General features: G+C 44.2%; 1 protein-coding gene across 2 annotated transcripts in view; it reads left to right on the top strand.

The window, feature by feature from the left end:
- Positions 1 to 16,316, top strand: part of LOC126520423 (E3 ubiquitin-protein ligase RNF115-like) — a 44,209-nt gene extending 27,893 nt beyond the window's left edge. For both annotated transcript variants that reach the window (XM_050169345.3, XM_050169344.3), the window contains exons 9-10: positions 8,480 to 8,595; positions 10,791 to 16,316. In XM_050169345.3, the coding sequence (XP_050025302.1) occupies positions 8,480 to 8,595; positions 10,791 to 11,168 (494 nt within the window). In that variant the 3' untranslated portion in view covers positions 11,169 to 16,316. The remainder of the gene's footprint in view (positions 1 to 8,479; positions 8,596 to 10,790) is intronic.
- Positions 16,317 to 16,791: the final 475 nt, after the last annotated feature.

Genomic DNA, 16,791 nt, shown 5'->3' with positions numbered 1-16,791 from the left:
AAAACTTCTGCTCTGTCGATGTCACGTTGTCGTCACGACCACACGCGGACGCAACGCCACCATCGCTCGCGGTTGTGTTTTCACCATCGCTCCCGGACGCGCCATCACCATAGCCCACGGTTGCATCGTCTGCACCGCGCACGTCAACGTTGTAGTAGTTGTAGGCCCCAACGCCGTAGTAGACGCCGCGGTTGTCTACTCTGTATGGAGCAGGGGGCGAGGAGGACATCGAGGCACTGTAGCAGCCACTAAAGATGAACGCCCCTCCTCCTTTGCCTCACCCTCCTGCCTCGCGCGTCACAGGAGAGGGCACGCATCCGGGCTGCATTTTTACAATCCGCCTATTTCACGGTGCATGCGCCCTGTCCTAGCAGATTAGTCGCAAAACATTTTGGAAGGGATGCGTGCGCGGCCTGATATCAAGCAAAAGTACCCCGAAAAAAAGAAAAAAAAAGAGCACGGACCTGTACTGCAGGGAACACCTGTGACATGTACCGCTTTGGAACTGCCCTGGTCAGTTGCTCTGTATACACGTCGGTGCGGTGCCGAAAATGTGCTTAGCGCAAGACTGCAACTCTACTTTGAAACAGAAAGTGGCCAGAGCCTCGTCCGAATTGCACAGTGAACCACGTAGTTGCCGCCTTGTATTGACAGCTATCAACTTTATCGACAAAGCCCTGCGTTACACTTGGACAACACTTCAAAACATCACGTCGCTGACGCAGTCTTCTTGCAGCGTCGGCCCTCTCTTGCTGTTGGTGGCAGTGCATTGCCTGACTTCACATACTTGTTAAGGTGCGGTAACACTGGGTCGATACGAGACTGACAAGACGCTGACGCCAGCGATTGGCCGACTACTCAGCACAGTGTGTCGCTGAGACTATTTGATCACAATAGGCTGACAACGGCGCAACCAATGGGCGCGAGTTGTAGCGCGACGGGCTTTCTTGTCAACGGCACCGATAAAATCAGCGTGTCGACCATGATCGAACCTCAATCGAACCCTGCACGATCGACCGTCAAACAGACAGTGTGATAGCCGCAGTCCATTCGCTTGTATATATAGTTATTCGTGCTCAAAATGTGTCGACATGCCTCCGAAGTTGAAATGCACAAGCTTCAGTCCTCCCAAGCCATGCACATGAAGTTTGGGCCAATGTTGATCCTGTTTTGCAAAGGTTGGGTTAGGCCTGGCCCGTCTAGTTCATGCACCCGCTACTGGTGGATTTGAATGGAAAAACTAAGTAGCTAGGACGAAGGAAACTGATCTTATATTTCAGTTGTGACCCTATAGCGATTTGATATCAACTACACCTCGCATGGCACGTACACAATAAGTGGCGCGAGGCGACACAGTACTGTGCCAACATCCTGTACTTAAGTCAATATTCCTGAAGGCTGCCAGTCACATTCGCTACGTGGAGGGTGGGTCTGTATGTATTGTTATGCTGGCACATTTCTTAATTCCAGAGAAGCGCTATTTACCTCTGCGTCAAACGGGAAAGAAGAGACAGTGCATTTGGTACAGCAGCATAAGCTAGCTCAGTTACCTATGGTGTCAGCAATGGCATCCGCATTTTCACGAGATAACTACACGGCCTATAAGTGAGGGCTTATGCCAAGCACAGTTTTTTCTAATAACACTTTATGGCACCCGCAAACTGCAACTATGATGAAATTAAACAAAAGCGAGAATCAGTAATAGCAGCCTGTAATATATGTCTGGATCACAGTTGCCGTTGTTTAAGTGGCTCAGTCGCTCATATTGACTTGTTTCCGGGTGGAACAACGCGGCTCATATGCGCAGATATGTCTGTTTTGCCAGCGGCCATGGTTTTTCTATGTTTTGACATTATTTCATATCGGTGATGCACCGTTTCCACAATATCCTGAGCTAGCAGCGATTTTTGGCTGTAGATGCCAATGTAAACATATGCATTGCTTTGGCAAATCCGACGTGAAAGGCTGCGCTAGAAAGCTTCTTGAATATGCGAAATTTTAATGAATGTGTAAAAGGAATACGAAATGCGAGGCGCAAGAGCCAGCTCTTGCACCTCGCATTTCGACAGATTTCGACAGTTTATATTGTCGCATCAGCGACAAACTCCGTCAGCCACGTCGGCATACAGAACTCGGCCTGCCTTTATCGGCTGCACTGTTAGCACAGCAGTGCACTCGGGTTTGTTCACCCATTGATCGATGGCTGAACGACATGCTGCCCAGGAGAAGATTTTGATAATGATCGCTGTCCACGAAGCGCGCAACCAACGCACACTCAACTTGGCTGCAGATACACAAATCAACCGGTGATAGCCCCGACACCCTTCGAAAACGTTTCCAGCGGCGTCCGTCAGAGGGCAGCACAGGAACATGAAAAAGTTGGATTGCTAGTAGGTACAGCGGGCCGTGCCGTTCCTCGCGACTCTTGACGTTTCTGTGCAGGCGCGAAGAGCGTGTGCGAGAGAGAAAATCTGGGGGCCTTTGCTCCTTCAATATGCAACTCTGCCTAGGCACTACGGCGGAGGTTTCTTAGCGCCTGTTGTACGCATCCCTTAGACACACCGGCATTGTGGAGTGTGGTCGAGTTTGTTTACGCTCTGTCGCTGGCTGCCCGCGCGGTCAGGCAGTGGGCACGGACGCCCCATTTGGTGATTGCTGTTTCTGAAGGGGCAAGGTTCTGACTGGTGTTGTATAAGTCTTGGGTTGCTTTTCTTGTTGCGACGATAGATTGCATTTTTTACAAGCACTGCTCCAGAAAGGCACATGTAACTGGCAAACTGAGGCCTCAGGAGAGCACCTGAGGTTATAATAAAGCAGGTGGCGCAGGATCTCCAGGGCACTCAAGGGGTAGTGGGGGCATCAAAGCTGGAAGCAGGGCCGCCCGTGGGTTGGGGCCACGGAGGCGACGCTATCAACTGGACGGTGGAGTGAAGAATGGCTGGCTTCACTTAATTCGTACTGTCGATATGAAGATATCGTTGACGTGACATGAAACCATATCATCCGTCACCGACTCTCAAATTCACCAAATTGGATTATTTTCTCATTAAGTTTGCTTTTTTCGACTGGCCGATAATTGGGAATATTCTGCAGCCGCTTTTCGTGTAAGCAAAATTAATCGGTGCTTGTACTTATTTCCATGAAAGGTCAAATTTCAATACAACGAAATTTCGATATATAATAGCAACTTGCCAATTTCACCGACTTCATTATATATAGAAGTTTACTGTATAACAGTATATTTTTCTCACTTAGTTTGATTTGCCTGTACTACTCCTGCAACAAATTTTGCTTTTAATGGACCCGGCTATAATGGACAAAATTTCGGGCAAACCTTGTCTAGATGATACCTGCATACAATTCACTTTACTGCAGCAATGGTGTGTGCTGCAATGCACTGCATACAGTTTTTATGGCTACTGGCTGGAAATGTGAAAATGTGATTTCTCTAAATGAAGAAATACACTAGCGTTGAGCTTCCCATAATGTCATGCTGTGCACTGCTATGCCGGCTAATGGAGAGTTTTTGGGAAGACCACACAAGGTACCATATTTACTGGAATCTAATGCGCATTTTTTTCCTGACAAAACCGGTCCAAAAATTGTGTGCGTGTTAGAATCGAGTGCAACCCTAAATCTGAATTACCATAATGCCATTGGCATTTCTTTATGGCTGTCTTGTACGCACTTTGAGCCTAGCTGCTGTAGCTTCCTCCATGTGCTATATGTAGTACGTGTGCTTAGGTTTGTCCACCGTCTTCCCATTTTCTGCATTTGCTCAATCAGCATGGAAGTGCCAACTGCGAAGACATGCAGAGTTCATCATGATGCCGCAATTAAAAGGCAAATGATCATGCGCGCAGAGGCGGACGAAAATCGGGCTGCATCACGGGCATTCGGAGTTCCCGAAACTTGTCTGCTGGACTGGCGCAAACAGAAGGAGAGGCATTCTACTCCAGCAGGTGCTGCGTACAGCACAGCCACTATGTTGAAAGCGATCTGCAATGGGGACAGTCTATGCGTCTAGGTGCACGTGTACTCGTCACTTCATTCGCGTTGAAGCGAAAGGCAGCACGAAGGCCAATTTGCTCACTCCTCCTACTGCACTTCCTCACTCCACCGTTTTGAGAGTGAGTTTCCGCGGTCGTTGAGTCAGACATGTTTGCTTGTGTGAGCGTAACACCATGCTTGTTGATTTTGTTAGTAAGCGACTTGTGAAATGAGATTGTTAATTTCCTGGTGCATGCAGTGCAATAATATTTGGCTCGTATGTTTGCAGGACCTTCGTTAATAGATTGGCAATGTTTTTTATTGCGATAGTGGAATCTCTATAATTCGAACTCGAAAGGGCCTGAAAATTTGTTAAAGCTAAAAAAAAGTTTGAATTAAAAGTTGTTTTCGAAGTATTCGTGCACCATAGTACAATGCACAAATGGTGCAAGTCGTGAAATATCGCGTTGCGCAAGCCCACAACAAGCGAGGACGACGAAACGCCTAATGCTTGCATCCTGATAACGGCAGAAAATTAAACTTCGAGGAGCGGGCTAAGCTGGTGGCGCCGTCACAGAGGTGTGCGCGCATGGAGACCGTTGAAGATGAGGGAGTTGATAGGGAGGGCAAGGGGTGCGTAGTTGTGAGGGGGCAGCGTTCTCTCCAGCTGCCACAGCGCAGTCGCATGACCGTACCTTAAGAGAAATCTGTGTTGGGGACAGAGTCTAGGTTTATGCATGCTGTGTGTCCTCGGCTCTTGATTTGCGCTGAAGCGATACAGCATGAATGTCACTTCACTCGCTGCTACTGCCACATTTCCTCACGCCAGTGTTTTGACAGTGAGTATCCACAGTCATAGTGTGATAATATTTAATGTGCATGTTGACATCATGCTTATTAATTTAGTTAGCAAGTGGATGCTTACAATTTGATACGGTCAATAAATTTACCATCCTTACTTCTTAACATTACCATCCTTACTTCATATGGCTGTGTGCTAATTTGCTATCGCAATTGATGCTTTGCCCTTTTTTTTGTTACTATGTTCAAAAAATGTTTCAGGGCCCTTTTAATAATGAATTATTGCATCCAGATCTTTAAAAGCAATCTGCTCTTCCGAGACACTTTTGCTCTCGGGCATAATATGTTTGCTTGAAAGACAAAATTGCCATCCATCTGTCAATATCACAAAATGTTCTCTCTGGGACAATCTTACGGTTTTTATTGGTAGCCTCATGCTGCTGTCGAGTAGAGGATATCTTTTCCTTTTGTGAAATTTTCTCCAGCTTGCAGATTTCTGCAGAACTGATATGCAATTTATTTGAATCCATGACAATATCCTTATTTTTCACAGAATATGAATATGTTGATGCGATTTAAGAATGTGATTGGTAGATTAGAGGAGCCATTTCCTACTGCTCCATGTAATTAAATACATGCTTTAAGATGGGCTACAATGACTTATTAACTGGCTGGCAGAAGCAGCTATCCCTGTCTAGTGTATCAACAGCACCTTACTAAGCCGGGCGGAAAGTTAGATAGTGGCTTTGCAGGAACAGCATGCTCATTTAGCTACATCTTTAAGTGGGTGAATGTGATTTTTAAATTGACACCAGTGACTTACAGCAAGGAAAGAAATAATGACAATCAAGGTAACTGACAATCTTTTGAAGCCTTGTAGAGAGATGAAAAGGACTATGGTTTAGCAACAAAGGTAATGACAGCAGCATGGTCAGTTTGTTGGTGTTTGTTTATCATGTTAGCTTATGCCTCTATGAGGTGGGCAGATTCACTGTTACTTCGAGGGAGCGCGATTAATTGCAGTGAAATATGTAGCTTCGATAGTTCTTCATAAGTAGTACTCAATGTAGGGTCAGTAATAGTGTTTTAGTTTGGCATTTTTACGCTCCACTCAGCACCTAAGTGGAGCGGAAGTGCATGCGCTCTCCGCTTAGCCGCAAGTGGGCTAGCGGAGTGAGAAACAGTTTGCTTACAAGCTGCCTGAGCGGAGCGTTGCTGCCATATTTCACTAGCGAGAGTGGTCGACACGCGCACCCTTTCTTGCACATGCATTGAGGCACCTTGCTTGCCTCTCTCTTTCCAAGATGGCTGCCTCCAGTGACATGTCCTCAACCATGCCGTGCACTTCAACCACGCCTTTATGTTCCTCTGCGCAGCGCAAGCCATGAAAGCGATTTCGCATAGACGAAGATTTGTTTGCTAAAGAAGTTGAAAGTGCTGACCAATTTGAAAACTCCACAGCATGGGAGGATGTGGTGCGCGCTGTGCAGCATGTTGGCATCAGAAAGAATTGGATTGGATACGGAATGCAAGCTCGCTGGCTATCATGTGGCGTTCCCCAAGACTGCGCTTTTTCACTGGATAAAATGGACTGGTAATGCATTACAAGTGCATGTCTAGATGCCTCATGGACAGATAAGATGGATATATTTGGTTTACTCTATGAAAGTGTTCAATGGGTGTTTTTTTTTTTTCCTTATTGTGAATTTGGCCGGAGGGCGCTGCAACTACATTATCGGGAAAGAAACAATTTATGATAACTCAAAGGGAAACTCGTTACTTTCCAAACTGAGATCAGGATGCCTTGGAACACGCACCTATAAAGCGAGATTTAAGAAGGAAGAAGAAGCATATGCATGCTGCATTAAATCTAGCGAGACGATGGAGCATGTTTTAATAGAATGTGAAGAGTATCTGCCCAGCGGTTGATTTAGGCACCACTGGCCTCCTTGAAGCCCTTGGGTTCAGTGAGAGCAGGGGGAAAGTAAACATGTCCACAGTAGAGATTAGTAAGAGGCGATTAGAAGAAGGTGGAAGAAAAGTACAGAAACGACAAAAAACTGAGACTTACAAAAACAAAGTTCACAATAGGGGGTCACAAAATTTAGTTATGAGAACCTATTGTTCAGACTCCCTGGGGTCGCAGGGAAAACATCCTAAAAATCGGGCAGTCGAATAAAATGAATGCATGCCTTTTACCGCCCCCAAGGGTACAAATAGCCACAGACACGACCTAAATAGCTCTGAATAGCCCTAAATAGCCTGCAGTTTTTAGGCATATTGGTGCATGTAGTGGCCCAAGAGACTGTGTGTGTATAATTAAGGAATACCTACCGTGCCCGCCCTGTGACAAATGCCCCTTTCACACTCTTGGTATGCTTCACCGCAATAGTTTGTGTATGCTTCACCGCGTAGCATTCCTGTTTTGAGGCGAAGCAGACTTTCGGAAACCAGCATCCTGCAAGGTGTTGTGCTTTCCGAGCTGCGGAGTTATTGGCGAGGATAACAGAGGGGGAATCAGCGCCATTTATGACAGTGACGAATTCTTTCAATGAAAAACATGGCGCCGAACAGCTGGAAGCTTGGTAGCAAACGTTCAAGCAGGTAGGCCTCGCATTGCCAAGGTGGTGGCTACGGCTGCCAGTGAATCTGCGTGCAAGAGCATCTGTTCAAGGCAGCGAGATAATAAAAATGGCGGCAGCGATGGGTGGCTTCGATTATGCCGTTTCGGACCTGTGGTCATGGCAACAAGTCTGGAAAATAGGTCGGCGAAAGGTGTTTTCATTGGAAATTTCATACGTTCTTTTACATTGACTCTGTGGGGTACATGGCGGTGCCGCGAAGGTGTCCGAATTATCAAGTATGCCCGAAAAATCGGCCGTCTGGAAAATCGATCGATGATTGTATGTCTGAGCTCGTGATGATTCAGTGTGTTGATGTGATTGCAGTGAATTTATGTTAATATTCATGCTAAACACTTCTTAAATATAATGTAGTGTTATTATGCAAACATTCTAATAACAAATTTATAATGTGCCTACAGATCTTCCTATTAACATTGGCATCAACTTCAGATGACTTTTATTTCTCGTGTAGCAGCATGCTGCCAAAGTAACAGTCTGCCAAAGCAATGAGCAATACGAGAACAAAGTGAAAGCGGGAGCAAACATTTTGACAAGTGGACTTGTCTCTTTCAAGGTCTTCAAAAAGACAAGTCCACTTGTTGAAACATTCGCTCCCGCTTTCACTTTGTTTTTGTTTTGTCATCGTCTTAAATTTCCATCTCCCACTTTCCCCCTGTTTTCCCTGGAAGTCTGCCAAAGTGACATTCACTGCTGCAGCATGCGTCTATTCAAGTGTGAATAAATTGGCCCATGTGGCTGTGGTGTTACATTTGAAAAAAACTTTTTCTCAGTGCATTGATTTATGCGTACTAGCCTAGAATCGAGATTGGTCTAGGTTTGAATGAGTATGCGATGGCTGACTCATAATTGTGGCTCACAGTACTGATAAAAACAGGTTGAAAGGTACAAGATCGCACTTCTTGCCAATATGAACATGCTTTATGGGCATGCACTTCTGAACTGAAGCTATACTAGCATTGTCTGACAGTTGTGGTGTCATGGGCTGTTGAAAGTTTGGCTGATTAGGGAACCATTCCAACTTTGTATGTCTTGACTGATTGCAGACAAATTGCTTCAGTGCACAGTATGTATGGAGGAGTTCAAGACTGGTGAACAAGTCAAGCGACTTCCCTGCCAGCATCACTTTCATCCAGACTGCATTGTGCCCTGGCTGGAACTGGTCAGTGCACACGCTGTGTTGGGCACACTTAAGAATGTGCCTTAGCTGTAAGGGTTGACACACAAAGTACATCGGTGTTATTTTGCAGTTATACAGGTTTCCACATGTATTTACAATTATACATGTTCTTGTAAGCATGAACTCTTATAAAAGCATCCATAGCAATAGCTGATCATTGTTCCAGTCAAGGAGCTGTGTGCTGCCCGACTTTGTGAGTATTGTATCACGTACATTTTGATAAGGGACTTTCATGAACCTGACAGCCGGCAGTCAGGTGATGCTTGTTTTTGGCCACCATTGTAAGAGATAGACATGGGCAGGCTCCAATAAATGGTTGCCTGCTTCGCTGTGTGCTTGTATGTTTTGTGCTGTCTGCCCAGCTTTTCTTCATGAAAATTCAACATGCCGATTGACAGCTGCATATGGCTATGCAAGCAGTGTGTGTAGCAGGTGCACATGAGGGCACGAAATGCAATACAGCTTGCAATGCATTAACTTCACTTGTGAACTCTGCCACTTCATGGCCGTGCCGATTATTTGTCCATATTTCATACTAATTGTAAGAGTGAAGTGCAGCATCTTTGATTCACTAGTCACGCAGTATATTTAAAGGAATGTGTACTGCTCACAAGTGGCTATTTATTACTTAATCAGTTGTTCACACTACGGAGATAAAGCACAATCGTAATGAGCTCCCTCACTTGCCTAAAGCCATGCAGGTGACAGCAGTCATGTCATGTCTCTTGAGCCAAGGATGGTATGCCAGGCACTGGTGGCTGCAACAAACTGACCTGATCTTATAGCTGAACACGCTAGCATTTTTGTTTGCGATGCCAATTCTGTGCTAAATGACTGCGTGATTGGTACACCAGTACACGAGGTATCACAGCATACTGCACTTCTTAGTTCGCTTCCCTCTTTTTCATGTAGTTTGCTCTGATAACATCCAGAATGACATAAATCTTGACAAAAGTTGTAGCTCCTGGAGTTGAGGCCTCTCCTTGTTGCCACTTTTGTTTTGTTGTAGCAAATGACACCTTTGTGAATAAGCACTACTTGCCTGCATGCCCATTCTTCTTGATAGTGGCAAGCACCTAGTGAAAGCAGATTTGTTGGCATTATGCAAAAGGTCTATAACATTTAACCACTACTATTGTCAACTGTAGTAGTCTGTTCAAAAGGCCTCTTGCCAGGTTTGGGCACGGCACATAAAAGAATTAAAATGAAGCCTGGTGCCGATGTAGTCATGCTGTTGTGATGGTTTCTGCAAAATATTGCACCATCTATGCCTAAAAAAAATGAAGTGAAAGTCTATGTACACACTTCTTGATGCAGCCTGGGTCCATGCCATATGACTTTGTAGGATGACACTCTTGTGGGATCATGGAGATGAACTACAACAACAAATAAATAAAATACTGAGGGACAGGCGTTGTTTTCGACTGTTTATATTGTGATAGCATCATTCATCAAATAGCGACTTTTTGCATGCACAGCTGCTTCAATTGGAAGAAACCAATAACAGATCACAGTAAAGCTGGCACTCTGTTACTAGACAGACGCCTTGAAAGAATGAGTATTTGTGGTGTTCAAAGAAGCAAACAACTAATATGCACGGTCAAATTTGTACATTCTTTTTTATGCATTATTAAGGCAAACTGTCGGAATAAGTCGATTACATATGTTCATGCCTCACTGATTTAGCACTTCTTACAGGACTTTCAATGGGGGAACGCATGCAGTGATTTTCTAAGTTCTGAAGTGAAGAGACTGAAATGAAGAAGGGCTGAGAGGTCAATCAGAGGCTTGTCTGGTTTGCTGCCCTTCACAAGGGAAAGGAAGTAAACGGGTTAAAAGAGACATGTCTCCAACGTTGTTGCTTTCTGCAACAGTGACACACATGGCTAATCCAGGCTAATCGCACAACTGTACCATAACCAGAACAAAGTGTGTGTATAAACTATACAGCATTGGAGGTAGGACATACCGCAGAAAGTTATCGTAGGAGTGATCTTTCAAGGGATGGCGGCAAGTATGCGTAATGATTATTTGTGTGTTTGCAAAATACAATCCCCTCGTGAAATTTTCTTGTTTAAAAGTGCGAAGGGTAAGCGCAGATGATTTTTTTTTATTAAGGAATGCGCGGGTCAGTGTTTTGGTTGACTGTTGATAATAATCTTGGTTTTGGCTTGCAGCACGGTACATGCCCCATCTGCCGCAAGCTGCTGAATGAGGAGGCTGGGTCGGAATCTGCTTCTGCAGCCGGAAGCAGCACCAGTTCAGGACCATCAAGGGCAGCAGGTGCAGGGCCATTGCCGCGCTCTCAGAGTGACCGTCATGACGCAGCCATGGCGGCACTGTTGCGCATGCATGGGGCACCCAGAAGTGCCCGCTCATCCCATCTACCGCCTCCTGCGGCCTCAGCCTCGTCGTCCTCGTCCTCTACCTCCTCGCAGCCACCGACGAGCAGAGCTCGACGGCAGTCGCCTGCAAACTCTACGTCATCGCGGCGAGGAAGCCACCCGGGTGGCAACCAGTACTCGGTGTACGACTTCAACGACGAGTGTGACTGAAACTTCTTGAGACGCCAGCAAACACCCCCATGGAACTCCACAAGAAAAACACTTTTCCCCCTCTCCCATCGGTGTGTTGCAGCTGGGACTGCAGTGCCATGGAGAGAGAAGACTAGATTGATTGCAAAGAGGAAAAAAGAAAGTGAAGCGTTTTTAGGGAGCAGGAGGTGTCTGAAAAAAATGGCCATGGAGGCCCTGCCCTGGGCGTGGCCTAGTGTTCTACCCTTTCTCTTGTTGGACTTTGAAGAAGGGTTGTTGCTGTGTGTTTTTTTCTCTGTCCCACTTGGCCTTGTATAGCTCGTAAAATTTATCTGGCAGGAATGGCATCATTGCCTCTGGTGTGACGAGTGTAGCCGGTGTAAACTTGAGAGAATGTGGCAGACAGATGCCTGGAACTGATTTCAGTTAAGGCTAAGGCTTTTCCTCATCTGTTGCTCTGCAGGCTTGTTAATGCTGAGTCTGAGTACTTTCTTGCATTCTGTGGAGCAGGCAAGTTTCTCCGGTGCAGTGCTAGAAAAAGGTGGTGTGGCTCCTGCGTGTTGGCTCGTGTGACTAGCCTGCATGTATACAGCTGGTGTGTGGGATCTTTACGCAAGGCATGGCAGGCCATTATTGGCTCTGTGGGTAAACTTCCACAGATGGCTGCCTTCTAGGCAACTGTGTGACCTTAACTTTGCCTATGCCACGACTTCTGTCTAGTGAGCCTGAAGTAAATAAAAATGGGTGAGTGCCTGTGCTATGCTGCTCTGGGCTTTGGACGCTTTCTTTCTGGTGCCACTGACAGGTAAAGAGCAACCTGCCTGGCATATCACATTACATATGTAGCACTTAACATTTGTAAAAATTTCAGTGAAGTTCTCGCATGAAATTCTCTGTAGTTACTGCAGCAAGTCTTGTGCAAATGCATTAAAGAGACACTAAAGAGAAATATTAAAATGGAGCCTAAATTGTTCTTTTGGAGCAGATTGCTTTCTTTTTACAGAAAAGAGACTGTTGGAAATTTATACAAAAGTCTTGCATTACAATCCTAAACTGTGGTGCTGGTGAATGAAGTTGGTGAGAAGTTACTTTCTTCTTTTTTTTGAACAAAATACGTAGGCAGAAGTACCCAGGCATTGCATTTCAAATGCAGTACAATGATTATTGGCGAGCTATAAGTCTTAGCTGAATGCTGTCAAAACTAAAGTCGAGGAGAGCAGGGTGCTGGGAATCCTGCCCTTTTGCTGGCTTAGCAAGACTATGCTGCTTCTGGGAAAACTGGAGAGTATGGTACTTTAGAGGTGTAATGTAGCGATCTAGCTTAACCTTTTGTGTTCATCTGTTGGGCCGACTCGCAAGGATATTTGTTCCACTCGGACTTCGGTAAACATCTGACTTGTGGACGCTTGCGTGCGATGGTTCTCTTCTTTGTTGCAGCTTGCAGCACTTCTTGGAAGCATATCAATAATTGCAATTAGCAGTGTCTGCTTATGAGGACGACACTGTTTTAATGGCACACATAGGGGAATTTGTACACATCGTGGTACGAAGCACTGAGGATGATGTTTTCTTTGCGTGCATTTTACTGAAAGAACTCTAGAAAGTTTAACATCTAAAGGTGATCTTAGTTCTTCAAATATATTCTGCCTTCAGATGATAGACCTTGAATGAGAACGCTGAACAATGAAAACCCTAGAGAAGCATACCCTGCAGTGATAGGCCATTGCGTGATACTGGCTGGAGACTACACTGTATGAGAGCCTCGGGAATACAATAAGTTTTTGGAAGTAACTAAGTGTTCACACAAGACCTCTTTCTGTGAGGCATCCAAAAATTTCTGACTGGAACAACTGTGAAGGGAGTAAATTCTCATGACTGCAAAGGGGTAATTTGGTTTTTCTCTTTAGTGTTCCTTTAATTTGCCCTCGACACAAAGTAGCATAACTCATTAAACTTTACAGTGCGTACTTTTCTCGTAAACAGCAAGTAGTGACCTTGACAGCAAAACTGTTTATGGTGGGCACTGATCATGTAAAAAGTTCTAGGGTAAGTGCGCAAACGGGTTGGTGTGGTTGCGATTTGTCTAAATAGTGTTGAAAGATTGCAGCATTGAGCTGGTACAAAAAAAGTGAAGAACTCTGGTATGATCTTGGCTGGGGTTAAAAATTGCTGTTTTTTCTTTTTCAAACATTGAAAGTTTTCAAATGATGCAAGTGATATTAAATTACCCTCGAGCTAAGAATACACTTAAGAAAAAAAAAAAACTTCACCTGCATTAGTAACATATTCTACAATACAAAAATAAAAAGCGACCGAAACTACCTTGTGGTGAATTATCATGGTGCAGAGCATTATATAGTGGCTCCTTATTTGTGCATTTGTGAGCTAAACTTCCTTGTTTATCTTCTGTTAGGTTAGAGTAGCACTGCCTACTGCTGAATGTTCTTTTGCGCGATGTAGGAGCAACACTCACTTTTGGTCAAGGCATGTTTGCAGTCCGAGAGCAGCTGCAACTACGGAGAGTGGCGTGCGGTGTCTGGTGTCCAACCATGGCATCAATGAGCAGGCGCTAGGTGCGTGCCAGTTGCACGGTGGCTGCACCTCTAGCGCGGGAAGGGGTCAAAGCTTTGCACTTTGTTGCGGATGATGTGAACTTCGTGCCTGGAGGACCCAGGACCCCCAAATCATCGTATGGTCACGTGACTCACCTTAAGTGAACCCTTACTACATAGATAATACAGATTGGCCATATTTTCTAACTCCTAAGTTAGCTTATCACTTCACACTCCTAATAAAAAATGAATTTAGTTTTGCTTCAATTTTTATTAACGATTGCATATATCCATGCTTTTTGATTTAGATACATTATTAGGTCTAGTTAAAAATTGTGGCATCATTTTGACAACTTGGAAGTGGAAAACTGATTTTTAAAGGTGAACCAAAAAATTGAAAATGATCTTGCTGAGAGTTTTCTATCTACTGCTTCACTTTAAAAAGCCACTCCTACCATGAGAAGAGCCAAAAGAATGACTGGTGGCAGCACTGCCTTGAAGTTTACATACCAGGTCTCTGTGAAATCGGGTTTTGACAGTTTCTGCCAATACCTGGCTAATTGTTTACCAGTAAACATGGACTACATTGTATTCTCAAGAAGATGAAGATTGAACTTGGAAATTTTGCAAGCTTTACTCGGAGCCAACGAGGCTCAAATATGAAAAAATACTTTGAAATTCGTGATGTTACATAGATGTACAGGCGCTGGGATTTCAGCATGCTAGACAAGAAATTGAACTTTAGCATTAATTTTCTCTTCAAATAATCATCCTGTTAGCACAATATAATGAAAATCGAGATTTTGAAGACTACTTCGGCAGTCTAAATTGAGTTAGTATTTCTCTTTTAGTGTATCTTTAAAGGCCAAACCACATGTATGCTTGCTGGCACACAAAAGATCATGCCTGCACGCCTTGCGTTTGCTGCGCCTCACGAGGAATGGCGATTTGGAGCTACAAGGTGCATGCCAATGCGCGCATCTTGGCTTACTATTTTCATTTTGGTAGACATTGTTTCGTATTTTTGTGAGGCAGCCAGAGCACCAATATTTGTCTGGAGAAGGTATCTGTAATTGTGCCGTGCTTCGTTGCATACGATCTGTCCTGCACCATTTGAGCATGTGTGAGGCATGTGGGCATGAGCTTTTGCACGTTGGCATGCATATGTGTAGTTTGGCTTAGCAGTGCAGGCAGTCTGCTTCACATTTAAGTATAACTGTCATCCAGGTATGCTGCAATTTCCTTGTCTACTGACGTGCCACACATCAGCACTAATGCAGGCGCCGAGGCACTGTATTTTGTAGGGCCTGTTTTCATTTTTCAGTGTTCTTTTTTTCCCTTTTTTATGCCTTTTGTTGATATCTAGCATGATGCTAAACCTTCATTGTTGGTGGAACAGGCTGCTCACTGCGATGGGTAATAAAATTAAAAGCCAAGAAACCCTTGCATAATACAGCCCCAGAGGCATATGGTTTGGGGCTCAGCAAGTGTGGCTTGTGTCTAAAATAAAATAAAACTGGCTTTGAGGCAGAGAGTAATAAATTTTGTGCGTTGAAAGGAAATTACTGTTGTTCTTTGAGCCCCATTTTACAGCAACAGTTATGAACTAATTTGCATTGCTTGGTCCACACAGGTTGGTGGCACATGCACTTGGTAGTGTTGATGGAAAATGCACCTTGTCATGAGACACTGTGAAACACGACAAAACATTTGCTAACACTGCAGATTCATTTGGTGGGCAGTGATGGTTCTGTCTTGCTCAAGACGGCATGGAGAGCGCAAATTAGGACACAAATTTTTGTGGAATTGTTCCATTTGATAGAGTAGGCTGTTGACTCTGATAGCTTTGTCTGTTTGCTTTGTAGAAAGCGTCGCCAAGTGCTGGTGTTCTGATGGTCGCTGTGGAAAACTTGGACAGGCCTTTTAGTAATACAAACGCCCAAGCTCGACGGGATCCATAAGCATGTTTGCACGATTCTGTGCATAGAGAAGCACATAATCTGAAGAGAATATGTATTAGATTTTAACAAGGTTACGCCAGCCACTAGCTATCATAATTATGTGCTTTATTTTTGTGTTAGGAAAATTTGGGAAACTCACTTTTTGTGGAATTGTGTGCAAAGTTCATTAGTTGTAACCATTCTTTTTTCACGTTTTATAAGAATAAAATTTTCCTTTAGTGATACGAACTATTCAAAAAGAAGGTTGTGAATTCTGCCTTGTGAAAATTGTGTGCTTCTTGTAGGTTTATGTTGCAGAAGTTTCATTTTTGTGATTTGAGCTAACTATACCCGCATCTGAATATAGTCAATTTAGACTGAATTCTTATTTTTGTCCTTGCTCTACACATAAGGATTTCATGCTTGTGCACTCACGTATTAACCTCATGTTTTTCTGCTAGAATGGTAACCGTAGATTATGGCATTGAATAGCCAACAGATAGGCAACTTTTGCTGCCTTCCAGTAGATGTCAAGAAAGAATACAAAACCAGTTGAAGTCTGTGCCACTGTGAAGTTCCCACACAAGCCCTGCGTGATGCGATTTTGGTAATGTTTGAAGGCTGTTCATCAACTAACAATGATTGCATTGCATTTCAAAATAAACCTCAACACGGCAGCTTTTGTATTTCTTTTCCATTGCAATAAGGACTTGAGTGAAGATATTGTGAAATCTGTGTAATGTCAGTTGCGTCATCCATGCTGCTGTAGGGCATAAAATTTAGCAGTACAACTTTGGCTTTCGTCTCCTCCTTTAAAGGGACACTAAAGGCAAATATTAAGTCAAGTTAAAGTGATAGATTAGTGCTCAAGAATGTATATGATGAACAGAGCTTTTGTGATTGAGAAATTGAGGTAAATGCAGGACATGATTAAATACCCCCAGAACACGCAAATACTAGCCCAATGACTAGTACTCAACCACTCCTAATAAAAAAAATCACTGTGTTGCATTACGAGACGAAAGAAAATGCTACTTGTGCAGTTCTGTTTGATTTATAGAAAAATTAACTTATTGACGTTTCGTCTGGCCATGACACGGGCAGTCGAAAGGTTTCATTTTCTTTGCGCCGCCTGTGCTAAGTGTTTGAGGA

The sequence above is a fragment of the Dermacentor andersoni genome, chromosome 3 (assembly GCF_023375885.2).
Source record: "Dermacentor andersoni chromosome 3, qqDerAnde1_hic_scaffold, whole genome shotgun sequence".
NCBI lineage: Eukaryota > Metazoa > Arthropoda > Arachnida > Ixodida > Ixodidae > Dermacentor > Dermacentor andersoni.
Note: the sequence above shows the minus strand (reverse complement) of the source record. Positions and strands in the feature narration are given on the sequence as shown.